Source organism: Heteronotia binoei, chromosome 8 (assembly GCF_032191835.1).
Source record: "Heteronotia binoei isolate CCM8104 ecotype False Entrance Well chromosome 8, APGP_CSIRO_Hbin_v1, whole genome shotgun sequence".
In the NCBI taxonomy this organism is placed as follows: domain Eukaryota; kingdom Metazoa; phylum Chordata; class Lepidosauria; order Squamata; family Gekkonidae; genus Heteronotia; species Heteronotia binoei.
Genome location: NC_083230.1, coordinates 50,924,452 through 50,950,565, shown reverse-complemented (window position 1 = coordinate 50,950,565; position 26,114 = coordinate 50,924,452). Strand labels below are relative to the sequence as shown.

At 40.2% G+C, this 26,114-nt stretch overlaps 1 protein-coding gene across 1 annotated transcript in view; it reads right to left on the bottom strand.

Moving 5' to 3' along the window:
* Positions 1 to 5,562: 5,562 nt before the first annotated feature.
* The window catches only part of RAB21 (RAB21, member RAS oncogene family), a 35,721-nt gene continuing 15,169 nt past the window's right edge, over positions 5,563 to 26,114 (bottom strand). The window contains exons 2-7 of the mRNA XM_060245071.1: positions 14,932 to 14,991; positions 14,705 to 14,812; positions 14,236 to 14,299; positions 7,616 to 7,670; positions 7,195 to 7,283; positions 5,563 to 6,239 (exon numbers count right to left, since the gene is read on the bottom strand). Coding sequence (XP_060101054.1) covers positions 6,100 to 6,239; positions 7,195 to 7,283; positions 7,616 to 7,670; positions 14,236 to 14,299; positions 14,705 to 14,812; positions 14,932 to 14,991 — 516 coding nt within the window. The 3' untranslated portion in view covers positions 5,563 to 6,099. The remainder of the gene's footprint in view (positions 6,240 to 7,194; positions 7,284 to 7,615; positions 7,671 to 14,235; positions 14,300 to 14,704; positions 14,813 to 14,931; positions 14,992 to 26,114) is intronic.

Here is a 26,114-nt window from a genome sequence, read left to right as displayed (position 1 = left end):
AGGGATTCTGCGCGATAGCACCTTAAAAGGAGAGGCGCGGGGGTCGGAAGCCGTCTGAACTTCCGCTAAAAATTTAACGCAGCCGTGGATCCTTAGTAGATAGATCCAAGTGGGCAGCCCTGTTGGTCTGAAGCAGTAGAACAAAGTAGGAATTAAGTCGTACCTTTAAGACCAACGAAGTTTAATCCTTAGTGTCCTTCTGCTCCGCAGCTTCTCTATGGTGAAATCGGCTCTATATGGGAGGCTGCAATGGGAAATTTTGCTTATAGACGTGTTAGCCCGAAAGTAAACATCCCCCTCCCCAAAAATCCAAACAACACCGTCCGCATGATACGTTTATTAGAATTAACCCAAAGACATAAAAAGGCGCACGCTTTGGGGCGATAAAAGAGAAAGCCCATTCCAGCTTTAGACCGGAAGTATTAAGATATCGATGCTATGAGTCTACGCTTGTCTCTTTGGTTGCCGGAAATGGAACCTCGATATTCACAGGGCGGGGCCATTCTGTATCAATCTAGGAGGCACAATTGGCTGCCCTTGCCCCTGTTGGCCTTTCCTTGTTCCGAGCTGTTTATGGTACACACTTATGCTGGCGTTTATCGAACCAATTTACACCTTCGTCTGACAGCAGCAAAACGAGATGGTAGAATATTCCACTGCAGTTGGTAGATTTGCAGTTTCTTTAGACTAACCACCCTCGCCTTTCCCTCCAGAAAAGTTCAATATTCAATTCAGTATTTGTTTCTTTCCGGCCTTTCTCTTCAGTGGAGGCCCAGAATAGCTTAGATCATTGTTATTGCCTCCCTTTCCCCCCTCAGAGCAACCCCGTGAGGCTGGTTAGGCTGAAAGTATGTGGGTGGCCCGAAGTTACCTTGCAGGCTTGCCTTGAGTTGGGGATTCAAACCTGTTTTTTCCCAGGTACAGCGCTTCAACCACTACACTGGCTCCCTAGAAATAGCTGTTCATCTATGAAAAATAGATCAGAAGCCTTTGCAGGGTTGCCATCTCCAGGCTGGGGAATTAATGGATATTCCAGGGGTGGAACCTGGGAAGGACAGGGCCTCAGTCTGGTATATTGTCACAGTCCATTCTCCAAAGGTAGCAATTTTCTCTGGGTTACTGATCTTTTGTCACCTGGAGATCAGTTAAAATAACTGGTGATCTCTGGGCCCCACCACAGCGTTATTCCAGCATTAGCTTTTGTGAGCTAGAGCCCATTTCTTAAGATGCAGTGTTGCTTTTCACTGACTCATTTTATGTAGGCAGCATGACCCTTGCCCATTTAATTTAGTACTACTACAAGCTGCTCAGAGCCCATAGGTTACACAGGGGAAGTAGCTAAAACCCAATTTCATCATAGGAAGTATATCATTATAGAGTATGGAAACACAGCTAGCCAAAAGCACACCAAACTTTATAGAAACATATAGCTTAAACCACCTCTATAGCCTTTCAGTACCTATTATATTAGTTATACAATGATTACTTAAGTTATAACCCAAATACTCTTAAGCGAATATTGAACAAAAAGAATGTCAAAGTATCTCTTCTTATCTTTAACCCATTTGTGCATTTTCAGAATCTACAGCTCCTAAAAAGTCATTGAGTTGAAAGTAAAAGTGTGGCTATGTTACCCAGTCATGCAACTGACCAAACTAGAAGTGTAAGTTCACACAAGTTTTTTTTAAGGGGCAGGAAAGAATTACAGGAAAAAACAGCAACTTTGAACTTATTCAAACCTTTTTTTGCTGTCAGTTCAGTCAACTTACAGCAACCCCATAGGCAAGCAATATTCAGAGGTAATTAACCACTGATTCTTCACTGGAGCCCTAGTCTTCCTTAGTCATATCTCATTCAAATATTGACCCTGCTTAGCTTCTGAGATCTGACAATCTCAGGCTAGCCAGGGCTATGTAATATGAGACAGGTAATGGCTCTACTATGGCTCATGGGAGGAAGCCTATGTTCAGTCCCACTTGTGTTTCTTTTTAATGGAACTGCTCACTTCAATGCTACATCAAATCACACAGAAAACTTTTAATTGTTAATTTATCATGTGGTAGAGGGAGGTCCTGTTTAAAGAAACAAATTTAATGCCCCCTGGAACTAACAAAATTTTCATATTTCTTTACACCTGGCTTTGCTGTAAAGAATTTAGACCAGGGGTGTCAAACATGTGGCCTGTTGGCAGGGTCAGGCCCTCAAGCAAGTCTGCTTCCTTCTTCCTCTCTCTTGCTCCCTTCCACATCACAGCTCGTTTTGCCAGGCTTGCTCAATCACACAGGAGCTACAGAGCAGAGCAAAACTCACAATGCCCAGCCATTTCATGTTTTCTTCTGGGTCTTAGGCTTAAAGCAGTGACCATGAGATTTCTGTAATGAATGAATGTAAATACATCAAAAGTAGGTTTGTAACCTAACAGATACAAACCTGAACCACACCTGAACAGCATACTCAAGATTGCTACAGCACAAACATTGTCTCCAGATTTTATTTATTAATTCAATTTCTATCCTGCCCTTTCCACCAAAGTGGACTCAGGGCAGATCACAACACAGATTACTGCACTTTTGATGCAATAATCCAGAGCAAGAGGCATCAGTTATCAGAGACTATTAAATAAAATATTGCAAGTATGCTAATCTTTTAAGCATGTTTAAAGTTTAAAAAAAATCTTTGTTTGCTTGTGTCCTTTATAAAGCTATATCTCTGCTACCTGTCATACATTTATGACACATATGGCCCAGCCTGACAAGGTCTCATTTATGTCAGATCTGGCCCTCATGACAAATAAGTTTGACACCCCTGATTTAGACTCTAGTTTTAATTTTTAAAAGCTTACATACACTGAGAATTATGGGGGGGGGGTGTGGAATCCTAGCGTGAACTAAAAAGACTGAAAAGGAATGCAAGTGGTATTGTAGAATGACTGAAATAAAGAGTATTCAATGAGAAGCACTCAGGACCTGCTGAAAAGATATTTTACTTGAGAAAATAGCTGCTACACCTACAGGTGGACTTGTTTTTTCAAAAGTTTTTTGTTTAATGTTTATCAGATACCAAATAAGCACTGGCTGGTGCACAAACTAGAGTCCATAGTAACTCCTTAAAACAGCTTTCATAAAATTTCCTGCAGTCAATCATGCAAATTAACTTTTAAATAATGAAGATATCTGGTTTTCCCAAGATTTAGGATTTTTAGAAATTAGAGAAACATTTTATAGGACCACCCCTGTCTACTTATATCTCCTCCTATGCAGAGGACTACAACCAATGCAAGTTCCAACTGCATATATGAAAACAGATTCAGGTGGGTAGCCATGTTGGTCTGAAGCAATAGAACACACAAACAGATCTGAAGTGTGCATGCGCACAAAAGCTCATACTCAGAATTAAACTTAATTGGTCTTAAACTTGATTTGGACTCAAACTTGATTGTTATTTGTGTTTAAGTTACACTATAAAACTGCAGTTAACTTATATCTGTATACTGTTGTTAGATGCCCTGAGCCCATTAGGGAAGGGCGGGATACAAATTCGATAAAATAAATAAAATATATTTCTAGGAAGTATGTTTAGATACCACATGGTTTTGCTTAATATCAAGATGGTTAACATTAAGAAACCAGAAAGTACTGTATATAGAGAGGTATTATACTCTCATTCTCTTTACACTGGGTACAGCCTACACAACTGTCATTCATTTCAGTAAACCCTGTACAAAAACAGAAACCTTGTATTCACTGCAAAAGTTTTCAATAATAACTCCATCTTTGCAACAGCATAAAAATTCCAAAACATCCAAGATTCACTGAGAAACATTTGCCAATATCTACCACATTGCACCCTACTTTTCCAGATATATCCTCCCCTTTGCCTTCCACCATAAACACTGTGGGGGTACTCAGACACCTACCATCTTAGAGCAGTCAACAGGATGCTGCCCAAGTATTTAACAGCCAGCCATTCCTCCTCAGGTTGTTGAACATTAGTAATGTTAACAATAATTATTTTTGGTTTTGCTTTGAGCTTTATGTTGAAACCAAAAACTAGAAATACCAGTACTATCGGTGCTAGGAAGAATATAGTGACTAGGGCCTTATCTAAGGAGTTTACAGTCTAAGGTAAAGAAAAGACTTTGGAAGGAATACTGAAAGTTTCACACGTGAAACACATGCAGGACAGACCACAAAGCCTTGGCCCTCAGATCTCATTCTGACGGTCCCACTTTATGGTCCATTTCTATTCTGTGTCAAATATTAACATGTGGCATAAAAGTTTCCTTCGAACAGTCTAAGGCACCTCCCTCTGCCTGAACATGTGTTCATTCATAGCTTTACCATGCTAGGCAGCATTCACTACAGAAAAGTATTTGTAAGTAAGAGGTACTAAATGTGAATATTTAATGACAATAGAGCAGCTTACAGTAAGCAGCATATGGTAAAGTCACAGTAAGCAAGCTATTTAGACATATGTACTTTTAACAGATCATCTAACTTACAATTCCAGTAAGCGTTAGGGTACAGAGTACAATGTACATACTAAATTATCCAGATTATGGTCATGTGTGACAGATAGCTCCTTCCCCTATATCTTATCAGATCTTCATAAACCAGCTTATTCAGGACAATGAAAGCATGCAGTGTTTTCTAAAACTATTGCTCTTAAAGTTTGTGTCAGGTTTGGGAAAGTGAAATTAGATGATTAGTGACATATTCCCACTATTCTGATGTTTGAATTGTGTACATTCATCCCTAGACCAGTGAAAAGAAATTAAAAACTGCACACGTGAGGTTAGAATGAGTTACATATTCACCTTGCTAAAGACTAAACTACTAGATATTTTCCAATATCATAAATATATCCATATACCAAAAAGAAAAAAACCCAAACACCCCACCCTAACTGTTATTTCCCTTAAAAAGTCAGTTCGTTCTATTTTGTAATTAGTGACTAGCTTGACTGTTCTAGTCCTGACAACGTCTGGTTCAGTTTTCACATTTTCTCCCTTTGGAAATATTTACAGTTGGTTGGCAGCAATTGAAATATTTCCTACTAAAAAAAGCAAAGTGGATTTAAACAAGGCTTACAGAGAACACACGAGTTTCTATCAGTTTCAGTGGCCAATAAAATGAACTGCACCAAAGTTATTTTCACTTCATTCCAGCTTTGTACAGAAGAAGGGTGAATACATTTTGGTGGAGCAAGATACAAGAACAGCTCTTGTTCAGTATCAGATGTAGGAAGCCAAGTTCATAAGATTGCAATGTAAATGTAGAAAACTGGAGAAGTTGAAAAATTCAAGCACATCAAACTTCTGCTAATAGAGACAAATGTAGCAGCAATTCACAGCATTCCAATTACTATTTTTGGGAGTGGGAGTTAGCTTAAATGTTATATAGACCAAAAATTGCCAAAAGAGTTTCAAAAAAGGTGTGCAAACTTCAGAGAGTATGATTATGGAATCTAAGGGGGGGGGGGGAATGAGCTGGTAGACAATGAAATTTGTATCTTTTCACCAACTGTTATTCACTTCACAATCATCAACAAGACTAATGTATGTATTTCTGCACCTGCACTTGTAAAAGCAGATAAAATATTTAATATGTAATTTACAATTTATTTTACCAGCATGGAGTACAGGATGAGTATATCGAAGTAGTCAGACAGTTATAGGTTGATGTCAACCCTGCAAAAATAGTATGTGGATATCTGCTAATTAAAAAGAATTTGCAATTTTGAAATGATACAGTTCAATCTACCACAAAATACAAAGGGCTGCAAAAGATGTCTCATTCCAATAGTGTACATAAGTTATTAAATAATGATCTCTTTTAAAATATAAATGAAGCCAGTCTCTCCCACATGCAGTATTATTCATTATTAAAGAAACATGTAAAAAGGCCATTGGTTTGTTTTGTTAACTACTGTAGAAAATGCCAATTTTCTGTTCACATACTCCACTAGTTTAGCACTTAATGGTTTTCTGAATTGTTACAAATGATTTTAAATACTGTTAATTCTGACTCTCCACTGATAAAGAATGAGACTTATGTATGGCAGTCTTCACTAGGGGGCATAGTGCACAGTCTTATACAATTATCCAGATGAGCAGCAACCTCCACTGCTCTGAACTGGTGGCTCATCATCAATAATCTGTACTCCCCGCCTTGTAGGTCCTGATTGACTGGATCCGTTGCCTCGTGCTCTCTCATCAACCTGTGCGGTTTCAATCATTCCTAGAAAGTAAGGAGGTTGAAAGTTGTATGAAGATCTGTGATATTATGTAGCCAGAATCACAATATAACTTGTCAAATCTGACTTAAACTCCACACTTCACAAAAGATTCTGAAGATGTTTTAGATAGAAGCATTTACTTATTAACGTTAATGAACAGCAAACCATTTTAACATTTTATTATGCTCCTCTTTCTGTAATATTCAACAGCTAAGACTGTCAGAGACAGTGACAACTGCGGTTTTGTCAGTAAGTACAACTCATTAAGAAGCATCTAGCCCAGACCTGGATGGCCCAGGCAGGCCCAATCTTGTCAAATCTTGGAAGCTAAGCAGGGCTGACCCTGGCAAGTACTTGGATGGGAGACTTCCTTGGAATACCAGGACTGGGAGGCAGTTTATCAAGCCACTTCTCTGAATGTCCTCCATGCCCCAGTAGAGGTCACCAGAAGTCACCATTATTTACAGCATACTCACGCACAAATATATACAATCCAAAAATAAAAAAGCATCTGGTTTCCCTTTTATTCATCCAAAGTAATACATGGAGACTCTTTTGAATACCATTTATATTGCAGAAATAACTAACTCAGATGATTAAAAAAATCTAGTAAAACAATGCCATAATTTCTGTCAGCATCTTTTGATAATGCAAATGAAGTTTTCACAGCTGTTCCCTGCCAGTGCAAGGGATTTACTTGCAATATTTGTAGTTTACATTTCTCATTCAATGCAGAGTACGCAGTGTAAATTGATGCAATCTGTAGGATGAGATATCTCTTGGACTGGAAGATTGTAGAAGATGTGCTGTATAGCCCTGCTTAAAACCAGTTTTCATTAGGTCTGCTTTTATAAAATCCTAAGTAACTGCAGAATGAACTCTATTGAAGGTCTCCAAGTACCTTAGTTTGAGTACATTTAACATGGATAGCTGTCCATAAACACAGCACAAACTTACTTTTACAGAGGTCAAGAAAGAGTTCTTCTATTCCTTTGTTCTGTTTGGCTGATGTGTGATAATGTTTTGCTCCTACTGATTCTGCATACCTGTAAATAAGGTAACACAAAGCTAAGAGTGACATTTGCTACCTAGACACAGCATTTAGTATTTCCTTTGCATCTAGCATACCCACTATGTATAATACTAACGTGGTATGCTTGAAGCCAACTTAAATATGAAGGGATAGAAAGCCAAGAATAGTTTTCTACACTTGTACTTATCCAGCAGATAATTTAAAAGGAAAACACAAATAAGTTAGGAGCCACAAGGCACCGTGTGAATAATGAAAGAGCTGAACTGCTTCCCCTACACATTATGACTGACATTTCTCAAGTCCTAAGATCTTCAAAATGTTACTGAATAAAAGAAACAAACTTACATTTCTGCTTCTTGAACAGAGACATGTCTTTCTTTGTCCAAATCTATTTTATTACCTGTTGGGAATTAAAACTTCCTTAGTGTCCAATATATTAGGAAATGCATCATCCATGCAAAGTCTACGATGGATTTCCAACCAGTTGTACCCTCTTACCCTTCTCCCTTTCCATGCCTAGGTGAAGTTAGCTTTTCCCTCCCCAACCACTTACTAAAATGTACCACAGTTCAAAGTAGCTACCCCAAACTCCAGGATCACTAAAAAGGTGCTGAATGAACAGCTAGCTCCTTGCACTATTACTGAAAAGAGCAAAGAGTAAGATAAGCATCTACATGCATATTCTAAACCTCCTCTGTTCTTGCCACATCACCACTCCAGTGCATTCACTTTTGCAACTGCTCAGGAAGCTGTGGTTACTGCAGCACAGTTGAGACATAACAAGGCTTAATTTTAAAGAAACTGTGAAGCACTTTGCGAGAGACAATAACATGTAAAAACAGGTTGCTTACCTGTAACTTATGATCTTCGAGTGGTCATCTGTGCATTCACACCCTTGGGATTCCAGGCGCCTGCGCTGGCTCTGACCGGTACTGAAAAGCTCCAGAAAAGGATTTTTGTGTCCCAACCTCTGGGCATGCTCACGGACTCACCCGCGCATGCCCAGTAGGTGGGGCACCAAGATCCCGCCAGTTTCCTTCTGACCACTGAAAGCAACTCCTAGAAATACCTGAAGAACTGCCAGCGGAGGGAACGAAGGGCGGGTGGTGTGAAGGCACAGATGACCACCCGAAGATCATAAGTTACAGGTAAGCAACCTGTTTATCTTCTTCATGGTCTCTGTGCATCACACTCTTGGGAGAATAGCAAGCTAAAGTTTACCTGGAGAAGGCAGCTGGCACTAGATGACTGCAGCCTGAAGCACAGCACTCCCAGCATGCATGCAGTCCGTCACACACGCATCCAAGGCATATGCTTCACGAAGGTATCCAGGGCTGCCCAAGAAGCTGCTCTGCAGATGTCTGTAAGGGGCACCCCCTTGAGGAAGGCCATGGACGTAGAATGGGCTCTAAGAAGTCCCAGCAAAGGGCGTTTGGCCTGCAAATATGCTAACTTTATAGTCTCCACAATCCATTTCAACAGTCTCTGGGACAAGAACTGCTTTTCCTTAGAGGGGCCCAAATAGCAAACAATCAGGCTGACAAACGAAACTCCTTAGTCCTATGAAGGTAGAATGACAAAGCGTGCTTAACGTCAAGCGTGTGCAGGGCCCTTTGATCCTGATCCTGCGGAGAAGGAAAAAAGGCCGGTAACAAAGTCTCAGAATGCAGGTGGAACTTGGACACCACCTTAGGCAAAAAACAAATGTCAGGAGCAACGGCAACCCCCTGATTATGAAAGCGCAGGTATGGGAGGGGGGTGGTGGTCCAATCTCAATGCTGATAGCTAGCTGACTCTCTTAGCAGATGTGATCGCCACCAAGAATGCCGCCTTCCAGGAAAGGAAGTGAAGGGGACATAAGGCCATAGGCTCAAAGGGATGATGCACAAGTCCTCTGAGAACCAAGGAAAGATCCCAAGCAAGGACTAATTGACGGACAGGCGGATGTAGACGAATAAGACCCTTTAGGAAACACTTAGCATCTGGGTGTGAGAACTCAGAATAGCCCTCAATTTGGGCATGATGTGCTGATATCGACGCCAGGTACACCTTGATAGAAGAATACTTAAGACAGAGTCTAGTAAATGCAGTAAGAACGAAAACATTGTGAGAAGACTAGTCTGATCCAGAGGGATCTGAGAAGAAGATACAAAAGAAGCAAAACGCTTCCACTTTAGACTATAGGACCTCCTGGTAGATGGCTTTCTACTGTTTAACATGACAAAGTCAATTCTTTCAGAAACAGGAGCTAAGCGATGAGCCAAGCTGTCAGTTTTAAGTGAGGAATGTCTTGATGGTAAGTCTTGCCCCTATTGGTCAAAAGGAGGTTCGGCTCCTTTGGGAGAAACAGTGACCGTCCGTGAGATAGTTGAAGGAGAAGTGGAAACCGCAACTGCCGGGGCCACCATGGGGTTATCAGAATGCAGCTGGGCTGTTCCCTCTTTATCTTAATCAGAACCCTGGTTAGCAAAGAGATGGGTGGAAACAGAAGAAGCTGTGAGACCAATAGAGAAGGAGGCCGTTGCCCTCTGAGAGGGGATCCAGACCCCCCCTCCCCCCGAGTACAAAAACGATGACGCGGTTTTAACGTGTGGCAAAAATGTCCATCTTCGGGTGGCCCCAAGTTGTGAATACAGGTCTGAGATAGACTGGGTTCAATTCCCACTCATGTAGCTGTGCTCCCCCTCTGCTCAGATAATCTGCCTGAACATTCAGAGTCCCTAGAATATGCATGGCACAAAGAAAGATTCCCTGATCCAGACACCAAAGCCAAATGCTTATTGAAAGACAACAAAGCCTCCTTGACACCGTGCCGCCCTGTCAGTTTATATAGGCCACTGCCGTTGTATTGTCCGTTAGTATCGAGATGAATTTTCCTCTCACTAGAGGGAGGAAGGACTGAAGAGCAAACCAAATCACCATCAGTTCCAAGTAGCTGATGTGATGAGCCTGATGCAATAAGTCCCAAGTGGCTTCCACAGTTAGGCCTCTGTGGTGGGCCCCCCCCCCAGGAGAGAGGCATCCGTCGTCAACGTCTCTGCAGGGGGAGGTAAGCGAAACGAGGCACCTTCTAGAAGATTGGGAAGATCCCCCCACCAAAGGAGGGATTGCAGAACTGATGGCGGCAGCGTGAGCATGAGTGCGGGAGAGTGACGAGATGGTTTGAGCACCTTCAGAAACCATAATTGCAGAGGTGTCATACGCAGCTTTGCCAGTGATATGACCGCTGTCGTTGAGGCTATAAGCCCCAGAAGCCTCTGGATGGAATGGGTAGAGGCTCTTCCCGAGGTCCTGATACGGCATGCCATTGTCGATAATGTCTGAGCTCTTGGGATTGGAAGGAATGCCAACAGTGGAGTCGATGAGGGCCCCAATGAAGGGAACTCTTTGGCTGGGTACCAGATTGGACTTCGGTAGGTTCACGCAGAGACCTAGCATCTCTAACATCCTCAACATTATTTGGATGTGATGCAATAGCAGGGAGCTGGAGTCAGCCACCAACAACCAGTTGTCTATATAGGGGAAAACAGTGACCCCCTAACAGTCAGAGATGAGCTACCACTACAACCATAGCTTTGGTAAAGACCGAATGGAAGGGCCATATATTGGTAGTGGTCCGTCCCCACTGCAAAACGGAAGTATTGGCGGTGACCATGCCATATGGACAGGTGAAAGTACGCATCCTTGAGATCGATGGTAGCCATCCACGAGTTCTCCTCCAATAGTGGGAGAATATGAAATAAAGTGGTCATCCTGAACTTCTCGGAGACAATGCATTCGTTCAGGCCCCGGAGGTCCATAATGGGCTGCAGTCCACCACCTTTCTTCGGAATGGTGAAAAAACAGGAGTAAAACCCTTGTACCTGAAGAGTGTGTGGGACGGGTTCAATGGCTCCCTTCTTTAGGAGAGAATGGACTTTGGTATTCAGGGCCTCCGAGGGAGGTGTGACGATGTGTGGGATGGATGGTGACTCGTGGAACTCGATCGCGTACCCCTAAGAGATGATGGTAAGTACCCAGGAGTCTGTTGTAATACTCTCCCAGGCATAGAAAAAGGGAAATAGGCGAGTGCTTCCAGGGGTGGCAGTGGGTGATTGAAAGTCTGGTGTACCAACAGCGGGGAAGTCAAAGACTCTGCTTGGGGTTAGTAGACTGTTTTGAGCAAGATTGCCGAAATTGCCCTTGAAATTTCTGCTTTGCTGGGAATGATTTGCCTTGTTGAGAGTGGGACCGGCTCCGCCAGGGTTGATCAGGGGAGGAATGGCTCTGAGATCTACGTGACCACGGGCGAGAATATGGCTTCTGTCTGAAGGAACGTGCGGACAAAGAAGCACTCAAGGTACAAGAGGCCTTGATACTCTTATTCAGGTCTTGCAGGTTGGTATCAGTCGAGGAATAAAATAGGCCAGAGCCATCGAAGGAAAGGTCCTCGATTGCAGATCTCGTATCATGGTTAAAAGTGGTAGACCTGAGCCTTGAGTGCCTGCAGAGGGTGACAGCAAAAGAGTGTTTTGGCAAAAGTGTCAGCAGCATGCTTAGAAGAGTTGAGTTGTTGCTTCACTACTAACATGCCTTCCTTCTGGATCTTTTCCAGGGTATGGCGTTGCTCCTCCAGAAGATGCTGAAGGAGAGTAGAAACTTGGTCCCACAGAGCGAATTGGTAACGTCACAAGCAGGCAAGGTAATTGGTAGTCTTGATCCCTAATGACGCAATGACATAAAACTTTCTTTCAAACACGTCTATCTTCTTCCCCTCTTTGTCAGGAGAGGATGCACAGTGCTTGCCCTTGGACGAAGATGTAACCACCAGAGGCTTTGGATGGTTGAATAGAAATTCTGCTCCCTTCTCTTGGACCTTGTACATGTGGTCTAAGCGTTTTGAGGACGCTGCGAGGGAGGATGGTTTTTCCCAGGGCCCTTTGACTGTTTGCAACAACACACTGGTGAGAGGAAGAGCAATGGCAGTTGAGACATCACGTTGAACAAAGTCGAAAACTAGGTCGTCGACCTCGGGCTGGGGTTGCTAAACGGACAGACCCAGGAAGGTTACCATCTGTTTAATTGAGTCCCTGTATGACTTGAGATCCTCCGAAGGAGAGATTGGAGCATCATCGGTCACTGGCGTCGAAGGTGTAGGTTCAGATGTTTGTTGATCAGAGTCGGCGCTGACAGTCAGCAGACTCCTCAGTGTCCGAAGACTCGGATTCAGATGGGTTAGGATGCGTGAGAATCGGTGTCGATGGGCATTTCGATGTCAATGCCGATGTCGGTTTTGATGGTTTAGGGTCCTCATGGTGTCGATCTGCAGAGTAGTAAGCCGAGCACCGATCCCATTCTGGCATGTCCTGGGGATAATGCCAGGAGTAAGGTGGATGATAAGATGGGTAAGGGTAGCCCTGCCTGTGCTCCCAGGGTGGAAGGGCACTTTGGTACCACTGGTTCCTGTCATCATCACTCTGGGGACGATCCCGTCGGTCCGGAGAGCTAGGCTTGTCCCGGTGAATGGGTGAACGCAGCTTTCAGGGTTGACCCGGGGAATCATCTTTGCTTCCCTGTACCAATTCTGATGAGCGTTGTGTCAGGTCAATCTGCTCCACATTGGCATTGGAGATGCGAGCTGATGGGGAAGGGGATCTGCAGGGTGAGGGATCCTTCCAGCGTGGAGAGGCCAGGATCTTGAGAGGTACAAGTCACAGCGGCGAGAGATCAGGTAATGCCATAAAAAGCATCAGCCGAACACTTTCCAGGGAAGCCTTCGATGGAGTTGGGGAGGCGCGTTTCCCAGTCGCAGTTGACTTGTGCTTTTTTGATGATTTGTACTCCTTCTCCCGCTTGCGTTTGGGCAAAGCGGTTGAAGATTTAGAGCCGTACACTGTTTTAGTCTTCAGTGTAGATGTCGGGTCGGCTTTCTGCGACATCGGTGTCTTGGCTGGCATCGGAGTGGAGGTTGATACCGATTGGTCCGAAGACCCTGGTGCCAAGCTGTGTTCCATCAGTTGAGGAGCTAGAGCCAATTGAAGCAATGCCATCCGAAGACGCGTGGCTCAATTTTTTCCTGGTCTGCTTACTGAATTTGAAGCAGTGACCACAGGAATCGGTGCAGTGCCCCTCTCCCAAACAAAGCAAGCAAAGTGAGTGACTGGTCAGGGCGAGCTTGAAAGAACCCCCACATAGACAGTAGTCCCACTGACCAGAGACCGAGAGCCACCCGGCCGGAAATTACAAACGGGGGAGGGGGGGGCAAAGCCCGGACTCACAGAGACACGAGGATAAATCTTTTTTTTTTTTAAAGGGAGACAGAAACACGAAAGGAACTGGAGCGACAAAATTATTGAGAAAAATGCTTCAAATAATTTTCCAGCAACTGGGGAGCCGAAGGTAAGTTCTAATAGCGCGGCAGTCAGAAAAAAACTGGCAGGATCATGGTGCCCCGCCTACTGGGCATCCGCAGCTGAGTCTGTGATCATGCCCAGAAGTCGGGACACAAAAATCCTTTTATGGAGCTTTTCAGTACCTGTCAGAGCCAGCACAGGCGCCTGGAATCCCAAGGGTGTGATGCACAGAGACCACGAAGAAGATTATAATCCTATTCCATGAAAACTTTCTAAATTAGCAACATGAAATAGATTACAGCCTATTCCAAGAGTGCTACTGTTTCTTCAGCAGCAGGCATCTAACCTGGAATCTTATTAAACTAACAAAATATTTAGCGATTTGTCATCTGCTCAATGAAGCATTTAGTTAATTTCTAAACTGTCATTTCATATTATCAGTGCTATAACCATTTCTAATTTTTATTCTTCACCAGTTGAAAGGTCCAGAGTATCTTTTACCTGTACTAACAGTGAGCAAAACTAATTTATGAAGACTTTAGAAGCCAGTTAGCTCAGCAACTGTACTTTAAACAATCTATTTTGAACAAGATTCTCCAGCCATGCAATAACATGTAACAGTTTAGAACTTACCAACTATGCATAGACAAATTTCATTTCCCAACATTTTTCTTAATTCCTTGACCCAGTTTTTTACCTGCACAGAAGAAACGTAGTTTTACTTCAGTTTTTACAACAAACTCAGCAGACTTTTGTGTTACAACTGAATACATACTGGTTAAAATACCAAATATTGGCACAAAAAAGACCTGTTTGTCCCAGTTTCTTATCTTGTCTATTAAAGCATTATCCCAGTCCTAATCTCATCAGATCTCGGAAGCTACGCAGGTATTTGTATGGGAGGCCTCCTTGGAATACCAGAGCCAGAGGCAGGCTTTATTCAACCACCTCTCTGACTATCCTCCATGCCCTCAGTAGGGGCTCACTCCCCAGAGGTTGCTATGACTTCCAGGTGCACACACAAAAAAATTACAAAAATACTACATTATCCTAAAGCTCTGAACTTGTTTCTCATATGAAAAGAGTACATGTAATTAGTTACCTTCTGAAAGGAGTCTTCATCTGTTATATCATATACTAAAATAGCTCCATTAGAGTCTCTGTAGTAAATGGGACCAAGTGCATGAAATCTTTCTTGACCTGCTGTATCCTGCATTTAGCAAAGAAATTTATGTTAGTTGTCGTTAATGTTATTAAAAGCAAAAGTCCAATATCTCATCATGTCTTTATACTTTGGAATGGTAAATGGAGTTTTAGAGAAGTACATACCCATATTGCAAGGTTGACTCTTTTTCCTCCAATATTAAGTTTCTTTGTTAGAAAAGATGCCTAAAATGAAGAGCAAACATTTTCAGTATTTCAGATGACTAAGTGATGCCAATTTATCATAGCTTATTAAAAACACTGTCAATACCCAATACATTTATATTTACATGCAAATGTATTACCTACTACACAGAAGAAGAAGAAGAAGAAGAAGAAGAAGAAGAAGAAGAAGAAGAAGAAGAAGAAGAAGATGATGATGATGATGATGATGATGATGATGATGATATTGGATTTCTATCCCGCCCTCCACTCCGAAGAGTCTCAGAGCGGCTCACAATCTCCTTTACCTTCCTCCCCCACAACGGACACCCTGTGAGGTGGGTGGGGCTGGAGAGGGCTGTCACAGCAGCTGCCCTTTCAAGGACAACCTCTGCCAGAGCTATGGCGGACCCAAGGCCATGCCAGCAGGTGCAAGTGGAGGAGTGGGGAATCAAACCCGGTTCTCCCAGATAAGAGTCCGCACACTTAACCACTACACCAAACTGGCTGAAAGACATGGGGGAGAAGTTGAACAGAAAAATAGTTGAACAGAAAAATCAAACCAAATCTGTGGTTTACTTTCAAGTCAGTCATAAGATACAAGCAGAATATAAAATCAACCAGCACTATCAGAGCATAAAAATCTCTCAGAAGACCAGTTCACATCACTTTTATGAAGTCCAAAATACAAGCAACAGCCTGTCAATTCCAATGGCATATATACATAAGCCAATTTTGTGGTATATAAGGAATCAACATGTAGAAAATTGGGATCCCATTTCCACATATATTGTGAATAAGTGTGGCCATTTGACATTCCACCATGTGACTTTTTTTATTTAGCACCCAAGGACCTACATGCGCACAGAAATGATTTGTCTAGCACTGCAGCCAATATAGGCTTTGTACTACAGTAACTGAGACATTCCCAAATCAGATCATATTATGGTTTTCCCACTGCCAGCATAGAAGGCACTCTATTATAATAGCATGCAATGCCTCTCACTTTTTTAATATGCTTTTCATTGTGTGAAAAAACAGAAATTAACCTTGAAACTAACAGGCATGTCAATAAGAACACCCTCCAGTTCATAAGCACCATTACCAAATGTTGCAATTCCTATGAACAAGATCATCAATGGGAAGCTAAACAATTCACTCTGAGCACCTAAGTCTGGCTTTCATTTCCGTCACATTCCTTTATCATTTTTCTTTTACTGTAAGATTCAGCCCAGGTTCATTTTTCAGACTTCAGGATTTTGTGTTCTAATAATCATATTTTTAAATTATTGCTATTGCAAAACCTATCGCTAAATACTTCAGTTTCTTGTAGTTTTATTCAAGCTATGATGTGACAAAAGCATTCAAGTATATAAATAAATATGAGCATGATCCTGGATAAAATTATTGCTGAAAATACTAAGAGCAGCAAGGAAATTCCTAAGCACCATAGCTAACTGGACCCCGAACATCTCTGTTTTTAAAGAACCTTTAAACTAACCAGACTTGTATTTCTACAATTTCCTCCTCCTTCCTACAGGTCATTTAATTACACTGCTTAGTAAGGTATTTAAAGTTGCAATCATGCACCCACATACATGTGTATACACACTCAAATCCCACTAAGATTAATGGACAAATGCAATTAATGCAGCCACGACTGCAACCGACCGTAATTTTAAACTTAACTTTCCAACATTAATTGGTATAGTTCTGGCCATTATGTTCTTCTCCCCCATGTCTTTCAGCTGACAAAGGTGGTAGCTTTCAGTATACTCTTGCTGAGATCTACATGAGCTGCCTTTCCCTTAGCCAAGGAAATGAAATGGCATTATGTCAGCTGCTTCTCTCCTTTCATCCCCTGGGATGTATGCCAAAATAACACACAAGTACATGAGCACGGCCATTGTCACAATACTATTTCCATAGAGCTCTGGCTGCTGCTGATCTCACCCATTTCTTCTGATCTTATCAGGAGAAATTAAAAGGCACATATATATGCCTGACCTCTGTCACTAGCAACATGCTGCAAATATAGGTACAGTAAACTTTGCTGTTTGCAGGGGATCCTGTAATAACCAAGAATGGAAAAATTCCTGAGTACTAGGAGGCGAGGGATCTCCTGCTTCAAACAACAAAACAACCAAATTCCTTGTGAAACCTAATGATGTAATTATTACAGTAGCAAGATGGTAAAAGTAAAAATAGGCTGGAGAATTGTCAAATGTGGTACTAGAGACTTCTAGACTGATCGTTCTGGGGATTTCAATATTCATGTTGACGGTTCCTTGCCAGGACTGGCTCAAGACTTTACAGCCTCTGTCTTGGACCTCTAACAAATTGTGATGAGCCCAACACATGAAAGAGATTACATACTGGATCTTTTTTTTCTTTTCTTTTTTTTGCGCTGAGCAATTAAGATATGGCCTAGTTTCAGGTTTAGAGATTCGAGGAATCATAGAGTTGGAAGGGGTCTCCAAGATCTTCTAGTCCAACCCCCTACACAATGCAGGAAATTCACAAATACCTCCCCTCACACATACATCCCTAGTGACCCCTGCTCCATGCTCAGAAAATGCCAAAAACCTCCAGGATCCCTTGCAAAACTGGCCTGGAGAAAAATTGCTGCCTGACTTCGAAGTGTCAATCAGCATTTCCCTGGCCATGTAAGAAAAGGCCACAAGAACTATAAGCACTGATGCAACCCTTCTTGCCCGCCTTCTCATGATCTGCCTAATTCATAGAATCAGCATTGCTTCAGATGGCCATCTAGCCTCTGCTTAAAAACCTCCGAAGAAGGAGAGTCTATTCCACTGAGGAACTCTTCTGTCAGGAAATTCTTCCTAATGTTTAGCCGGAAACTCTTTTGATTTAATTCAACCAAATGGTTCTGGTCCAACCTTCTGGGGCAACAGAAAACAATTCTGCACCATCCTATATCTCAGCCCTTCAAATACTTGAAGATGGTGATCATATCACCTCTCAGTCGTCTCCTCTCCAGGCTAAATATACCCAGCTCCTTCAACCTTTCTTCATAGGACTTGGTCTCAAGACCTCTCACCATCTTTGTTGCCCTCTTTTGGACATGTTTCAGCTTGTCTATATCCTTCTTAAATTGTGGTGCCCAAACTGAACACAATACTCTAGGTGAGGTCTAACCAGAGCAGAGTAAAGCAATATCATCACTTCACATGATCTGGACACTACACTTCTGTTGATACAGCCCAAAATTGAATTTGCCACTTCTGACTCATGTTCAGTGTACAGTCCACTAAGACCCCTAGATCAGCGGTGTCAAACTCATTTTTATGAGGGATGGATCTGACATAAATCAGACCTTGTTAGGCCAGGCCATGTGTGTAATAAACTGTAATGCTAGATAGTGGAGATATAAACTTTATAAAGGCCACAAACACAATTAAAGATTTTTTTAACATAAAAGATGCTTAAAAGATTAGCACTCTTGCAATATTTTATTTATTTAACAGTCTGTGATAACTGATTGTTAAATAAACACCTCTTGCTCTGAATTACTGCATCAAAAATCTGGAGACAATGTCTGTGCTGTAACAATCTTGAGTATGCTGTCCAGGTGTTGCTCAGCTGTGTGTGTTTAAGTTGCAACCTACTTTTGATTTACTGACATTCATTACATTTAGGGGAGGGATGGTGGCTCAGTGGTAGAGCATCTGCTTGGGAAGCAGAAGGTCCCAGGTTCAATTCCCGGCATCTCCAACTGAGAAGGGTCCAGGCAAATAGGTGTGAAAAACCTCAGCTTGAGATCCTGGAGAGCCGCTGCCAGTCTGAGTAGACAATACTGACTTTGATGGCCCAAGAGTCTGATTCAGTATAAGGCAGCTTCATATGTTCATTACATAAATTTTATGGTCAATGCACTGAGCCTAAGATCCAGGGGAAAACATGAACTGGCTGGGCATTGTGAGCTTTTATACATACATTGCTTCCTGTACTGGTCAGTCAATGAAGAAAATAAAAGGCTTTGCTCTGTAGCTCCTGTGTGATTGAGCAAGCCTGGCAAAGCAAGCTGTGATCCAGAAGGAAGCAAGAGAGGGAAAAGGAAGCAGATGACAGCGTTGCTCACAGGCCTAATAGGAGACCTCCAGGGGCCTGATCCAGCCCTCAGGCCACACATTTGACACCCCTGCCCTATATCCTTTTCTCCCCTATCCAATAATGATGCATTGAATTTTTCCTACCTAAATGCAGAACTTTATATTTAAAGTTAAAATTCATTTTATTGGTTTCTCCTGTTTTCCAGCCTGTCAATTTCATCCTGTATCCTATCTCTTTCTTCTACTGTATTTTCTACCCCTCCCAATTTAGTATAATCTGAAAATTTAATAAGCATTCTCTCTATTCCTTCATCCAAATCATTCATAAAGATGTTGAACAAAACAGGTCCCAGGACAGATCCTTGAGGCACTCCACTCGTCACTCCTCTCCAAGAGCATGAGGAACCATTCACAAGCACTTTCATTTAAGGAAACTAGCTGTTTATGTACTACCCCTATGGTGATTCTAGGCAGCAACTCCCTTCCCTCATCATATGTACTGTTTTTTGCAATGTTGAGCAATGCTTCCCTCACAAGAGAAAACTGAGGAAAAGTAGGAATTGAGCAGTTCTGCCTCTCTTCATTACCTGTTACAATTTCACTTTCCTGTCCTCACAAGGGGCCTATCATGTCCTTGCTCTTTTTCTTACTTTGAACATAAGAACCCTTTTTTGTTGTTTTTAGCATCTCTCGGTAGTCTAAGCTCATACTGAACTTTAGCTTTCCTAGCTTTCTCTCCCCAATTAAATTAAATTGCTAAAAAAAGGTAATCAATTTAATCTATTAAAGAATCTCCATAAAAAAGAAAGCATCATAAAGCAAAAAAGGAAAGGAAAAAAACCCCATATGTTATGATTGTAGTCCATCTTCATAGTAGTCCCTGGGGGCAGATGAACTGCATCCAAGGGTAGTAAAAGAACTTGTGGCCATAATTTCTGAGCCTCCGTCCATTATTTTTTGAGAATTCTTGGAGAACAGGTGAGGTGCCAGAAGATTGGAGGCAGGCAAATGTTGTTCCCATTTTGAAGAAGGGGAAAAAGGAGGATCTGGGTAGCTACTGACCCATCAATGTGACATTTATACCTGGAAAAGTTTTGGAACAAATAGTCAGTCAGTCCCGAAATATTTTAAAAAGATGTCTGTGATTACTAAGAACCAACATGGGTTTCTTAAGAATTAAGTCATGTCAAACTAACCTGATCTCTTTTTTGGGGGAAAGTTTTCTTATTTTGAACATAAGAACCCTTTTTTGTTGTTTTTAGCACCTCTCGGTAGACTAAGCTCATACTGAGCTTTACCTTTCCTAGCTTTCTCTCTGCAAGTACTGGTTATTTGTTATAGACATCCTTGGTTATAAGACCCTCCTTCCATTTCCTAAATGAGTCTGTTTCTCAAGTTCAGAGAACTGTTTATGGAGCCACCTTGGCTTCTTTGGTTTAAAACAATTTATTATACTGTAATATATAATAATGACACATCATTTGTTATTAAAAAATAATACATATACACTTTCTCCACCCTCCCTCCCTTTCGGTGACCACCGGCAGTGTATTTTAATTACATTGCTAAAAAAAAAGGTAATCAATTTAATCTATTAAAGAATCTTCATAAAAAAGAAAGCATCATAAAGCAAAAAAGAAAAGGAAAAAAACCTCATGTAATAATTGTAGTTCATCTTCATAGTAGTCTTTTAGTCACTGTCAAAAGAACAAAAAAAGATATATTCCAATAGTCTTACTTTTTTACTATAATCCATTTAACATTCCTTTAAAATTTAATCATTGTCAAAGATCGCCATATATCCCTTCACATTCCATTGTTTTTCAACATATATTTGAAATTTTCCCCATTCATTTTTAAACTTCTCTAAATCATGTTCTTTTAAGATTCTTGTAAGCTTGTCCATTTCACTCCAATGCATAACTTTTGAAGTCCATTCCCACTTTTCTGGTATTTTGTCTTGCTTCCACATCTGCGCAAATAATGTCTGAGCAGCTGAAAGCATATACCAAATTAGCGTTCTATCTTGTTTTGGAAATTCTTCCACTTGTAATCCCAACAGAAAAATGTCTGGTGCCTTCTTGATATTATATCCCAAAATTTTCGAAATCTCTTGCTGAATCATTTGCCAAAATTGTTTCGCCTTTTCACAAGTCCACCACATATGGTAGAAAGATCGTTCTTGTTTTTTACATTTCCAACATCTATTCAACACCTAATTGTTCATTTTTGCCACTTTCTTAGGTGTCATATACCACCTATATAACATTTTAAAACAGTTTTCTTTAATATTGTAACATGTCGATATTTTCATAGAGTTCTTCCATAAGTATTCCCATGATTCCATCTGTATTTTCTTATTTATGTTTATCGCCCAGTTTATCATTTGAGATTTAACTACTTCATCTTCCGTAGACCATTGCAATAATAATTTATAAGTTCTTGAAATCAATTTTTCATTTTTGCCAAACAGCATTCTTTACAATTCTGTTTGTTTTTGTCTTAGTCCATCATACTCAATGTCCTGTTCCAGCAAACTCTTGATTTGCTGCAGTTGAAACCAATTATATTTATATTGTAATTCTTCAGCCGATTTTAATTCCACCTTTCCTCCATGTATTTTTAAAAGCTGTTTATATGATAACCACTTCTCTTCTTTAATGTCTGAGTATAATTTTATTACTTCTGTAGGCACAATCCAAAGCGGTTTCCTCTCATCTCCATATCTTTTATATTTTGACCAAGTATTTAACTGGTTGCTTCTTATATAATGATGCGGGGGGGGGGGGGGAATCCATCTTGTTTTTCCCATAATACATGTAAGCATACCAAACAAAAACATTTCCATGACCTTCTAATGCTAGTAATTTTTTGTTTAGTAATGTCATCCATTCCTTAATCCACACCATGCATACTGCATCATGATACAGCTTTAAAGGAGGCAATTGAAATCCTCCCCTTTCTTTCGCATCAGTCAAGAGTTTCATTTTAATTCTTGGTTTTTTCCAGGCCCATACAAATTCTGCAAGTTTTTTTGCCATTTATTAAACTGTTTGTTATCTTTCACTATTGGAATTGTTTGAAACAGGAACATAATTCTCCGTAAGACATTCATCTTGATTGCAGAAATTCTGCCCAGCATAGACAAGTCCAACTTATTCCATTTTATCAAATCTCCATCAATCTTATGCCAAAGCTTCTCATAGTTATTTTTGTACAAATCAAGGTTTTGTGTTGTTCCTTCCACACCTAAGTATTTTACTTTAGAGGTAACTTCACATTTTATTAACCTCTGTAGTTCTTCCTGTTTACTTATTTACATATTTTACACAAAATTTTTGACTTTTCTTTATTTATATAAAAGTCTGCCAATTCTCCGTATTCTTGTATCTTATGAAGCAACAATGGTGTTACATGAGTGGAATTTTTATTTATAAACATTACATCTTCTGCGAACGCTCTGTATTTATAAGAAAAACCTTTCAACTTCAGTCCCTCTATCTCTTTATCTTCTTGAATTTGCATTAGCAAAACCTCTAAAGTCATTATAAATATCAATGGAGATAGAGGGCAACCTTGTCTTGTTCCTTTATTAATTATCATTTTTTCCGTCAAATCTGCATTTATACAGAGCCTTGCTTGTTGTTCAGTATATATCGCCTTCACCATTCTTATAAAGTCTTCTCCCAATCTCAGTTTCTCCATCACTGCAAACATAAAGTCCCAATGCACATTATCAAATGCTTTCTCTGCATCTGCAAAAAATGCTACTTCTTTTTCAGGGTGTTTTTCATAACATTCAATAATGTCTATAACTGTTCTGATATTATCTCTAATTTGCCTCCTGGGAAGAAATCCTGTTGGCCCTTCTTTAATAAAGTTATTCAAATGCTGTTTAAGGCGTTCTGCTAAAATTCTGGCATATATTTTATAATCATTGTTAAGTAATGAAATTGGGTCTGTAGTTTTTCACATTTGTAGCATCTCTGTCTTCTTTCGGTATCAACGAAATTACTGCTTCTTTCCATGTATCAGGAATTTTCCCATCTATTCCTATAATATTCATCAATTTCTGAAGTTTTGGTACTAGCGCCTCCACGAGGACTTTATAAAATTTTGCCGTAAAGCCATCTGGACCGGGTGCTTTCCCTAATTTCATTGAATTAATCGCTGCCTCTATTTCTCCTTTACCAATTGGTTCATTTAATACCTTCTCCATATTATCTTTTAAGGGATTTACTTTAATTTTCTGTAAATATGCATCAATTTTTTTTCTAGCCACCTTTTGACTTTTAAATAGCTTGGCATAATATTTATAAAATTCTCTTTTAATTCCTTCCTGATCGATAATGTCTTTTCCACCTGATACAATTTTATTAATGACTTTATTCTCCTTTTTTTTTTCATTTGCCAGGCCAAATATTTTATTCGCTCCTTCAAAAGATTTCTGTTGAAGTCTTTTTAAGTTCCATTCCACTTCTTTATTCAACAAATGTCTCAATTGGTTTTGTAATATTGTAATCTCCCTTATAATTTTCTTTTTCCCAGGTCGCTTTTTGAGCTCCTTCTCCTTCCCAATTTCTTTCTGAATGTCCATCATCTGCTTATTTTTGGCTCCTTTATATTTATTGTTCAGAGTAATTAAGGTGCCCCTCATTACCGCTTTATATGCATCCCACAGAATTTGAAATTGAATGTCCTCTTTTTCATTTATTTGAAAGAAGAATTTAGTCTCTCTTTCCAGAGACGCCACTACCTCCTGCTTCTGTAGCAAATCTTCATTTATCCGTCATCTTAAGGTCTTTTCGCAGGGTTTGCAGACCACACTATTGGGTTGTGGTCTGCCCCTATTTTAGGAAGAATCTCTATTTTCTTTGTTAAAAGTCCAAGATCTTTTGTAACCCATAACATATCAATTCTCAAGAAAGAATTATGCCTTGCTGAAAGGAAAATATAGTCACATCCTTTGGGGTTAAATTCCCTCCATATGTCTTCCAGACTCTCTTGTTTTATCAAATCAAAAAATGACTTTTGTAGTTTCCCTTCATTATTTTTTTTTCCCAGATCTATCTAAAATATTTTTAACTGTTCCATTAAAATCTCCCATTACCATAATTTGCTCCACTTGGTCTAATTATTGCATAATATCTTTAAAGAAAGAGTCTTTTGCTCCATTTGGGGCATCCAATCCCAATAGCAAAGTTCTTTTGTAATTTAGCATCACGTCCACCACAATATATCTGCCGTCATCGTCTTTAAAAATCAGTTTTGGATCTAATTCTTGTTTGATATAAAAAACAACACCCCTTTTTTTCTCCTTGGTATAGAACAAAATTCTATACCAAGTTGTTTGTTCCATAAAAATTTGTAATCCATTTGTTTAATGTGAACTTCTTGCAGACAGATTATATTACATTTTTGTTTCCCAATCCAATGAAAGGTTGCCCTTCTTTTTTGTGGTGAAATTTAGTCCATTTACATTCCAAGATATTAATTTGTATTACATAATGTTTTTTATTCTTAATCTGTACCCCCAAATTCCTTATGATCATCCAAAAACTTTGTCATTTCCTAAGTGCTTGTAATTGTGAATCTCTTTCTTTTGTATTCAAAATTTAAAACCTCTGGAAGTATCCATCTACATCTCATTTCATTTTCTTTCAGCTTTTCTATCAATTTTTTATACAGTCTCCTGTCACTGATGACTTTCCTTGGCAATTCTTTCATAATTCTTATGCTGCTGCCATCCACCTCCAATGAATTTTCAAATTGTTTACTCAGAATCTTCCCCACCATATCTCGTCACAAATCTTACTACCACATCTCTTGGTAATTTGTTTTTTCTGGCATCGTCCGAATTTACCCTGTAAATATAGTCATAAAAATAGCTAGTTTCATCTGGGTTTCAAGAATTCAGCAATGATTTTAATTATATATGTCCTTAAATCAGTCTCAGCAGATTCAGGCACCCCTCTCAACCGTATTTGATTTTCCATCAATTTACAGTCTTGTAGAATGCTTTCTCCTGCATTTTTTGAATAGTGGAATCCACTGTATCTATTCTTAAATCTTGGCCTTTCACCTTCGCTTCCACCTCCTGAACTTTCTTTAACGCTGCTTGAGAGTCTTTTCTGAGATCTTCAATTTCTTTTTTAATTTCTTTTTTTACTTCTTCCGCACTGGATTCAATGTCTTTTTTTATTTCCCTCTTACTTTCTGTTAATGATTCTTTTATTATTTTTACCAATCTTGCCTCCATAGCATCCATTGCCTCCTACCATTTAGCCATTCTTGCTTCTTCAAGTGACCCAGCCCTCGTTCAAATCTGCTTTGCTCCTGGTTTTTGTGCAGACATCACTGTCTGCCCATTGCTTAAATAGGCTCCAAAGTTGACCTCACGAATTTAGTTTTCAGTTACACAGTCTTATAGATTGGACCATGCCCTTTTATATGAGCCTCAAATCGCCATTCCCTGAGGCTCCTAAGTCCAGATATTAATTTTTTTTAATTTAAAATTCTTCAAAATGGCGTCCGCAGCTTTTCTGTCCCTTTTAAAAAGTTTTTCTTTTTTCTCCTGGGCTGCACCAAACTTGATTCAAAACATATATTCCAATAGATTTCACCTTTTGATTATGATATCTGCCGGCTCCACTGATGTTTAAAGTCCTGTTTTCTTTTAAATAATTTTTATAATTTCGACCTTCTTTTAATGGCCGCTGGCATTTCTCTATGATTTATAGTCCTAGAGAGGGCTGGGAGGCTTACAATTTTCCCTTCTCTTAATGGCTTCTTCCTTCCTTTCTTGCCACGAAGTCTCGTTTTCAATGGTTAAGAAGTCTTGCAATGTTTCTATGACGCCATTTCCTGTGACGTCTTCACCAAGCCAGCCGATCTGTTTCAGAGGGGGCTGTCGGACCCGACCACAGGTATTCAAAACAAAGTTTGTTTTTCCTCTTTTAACCTTATTTCTCCAATTTCAAAAATCCCAAAATAGCCCCCTCCTTTATCTTCCTTAATTTAAGATGACATAGTTGGATCCAGACATTTAATTTAGTTTCAGATTAGTTTTATATT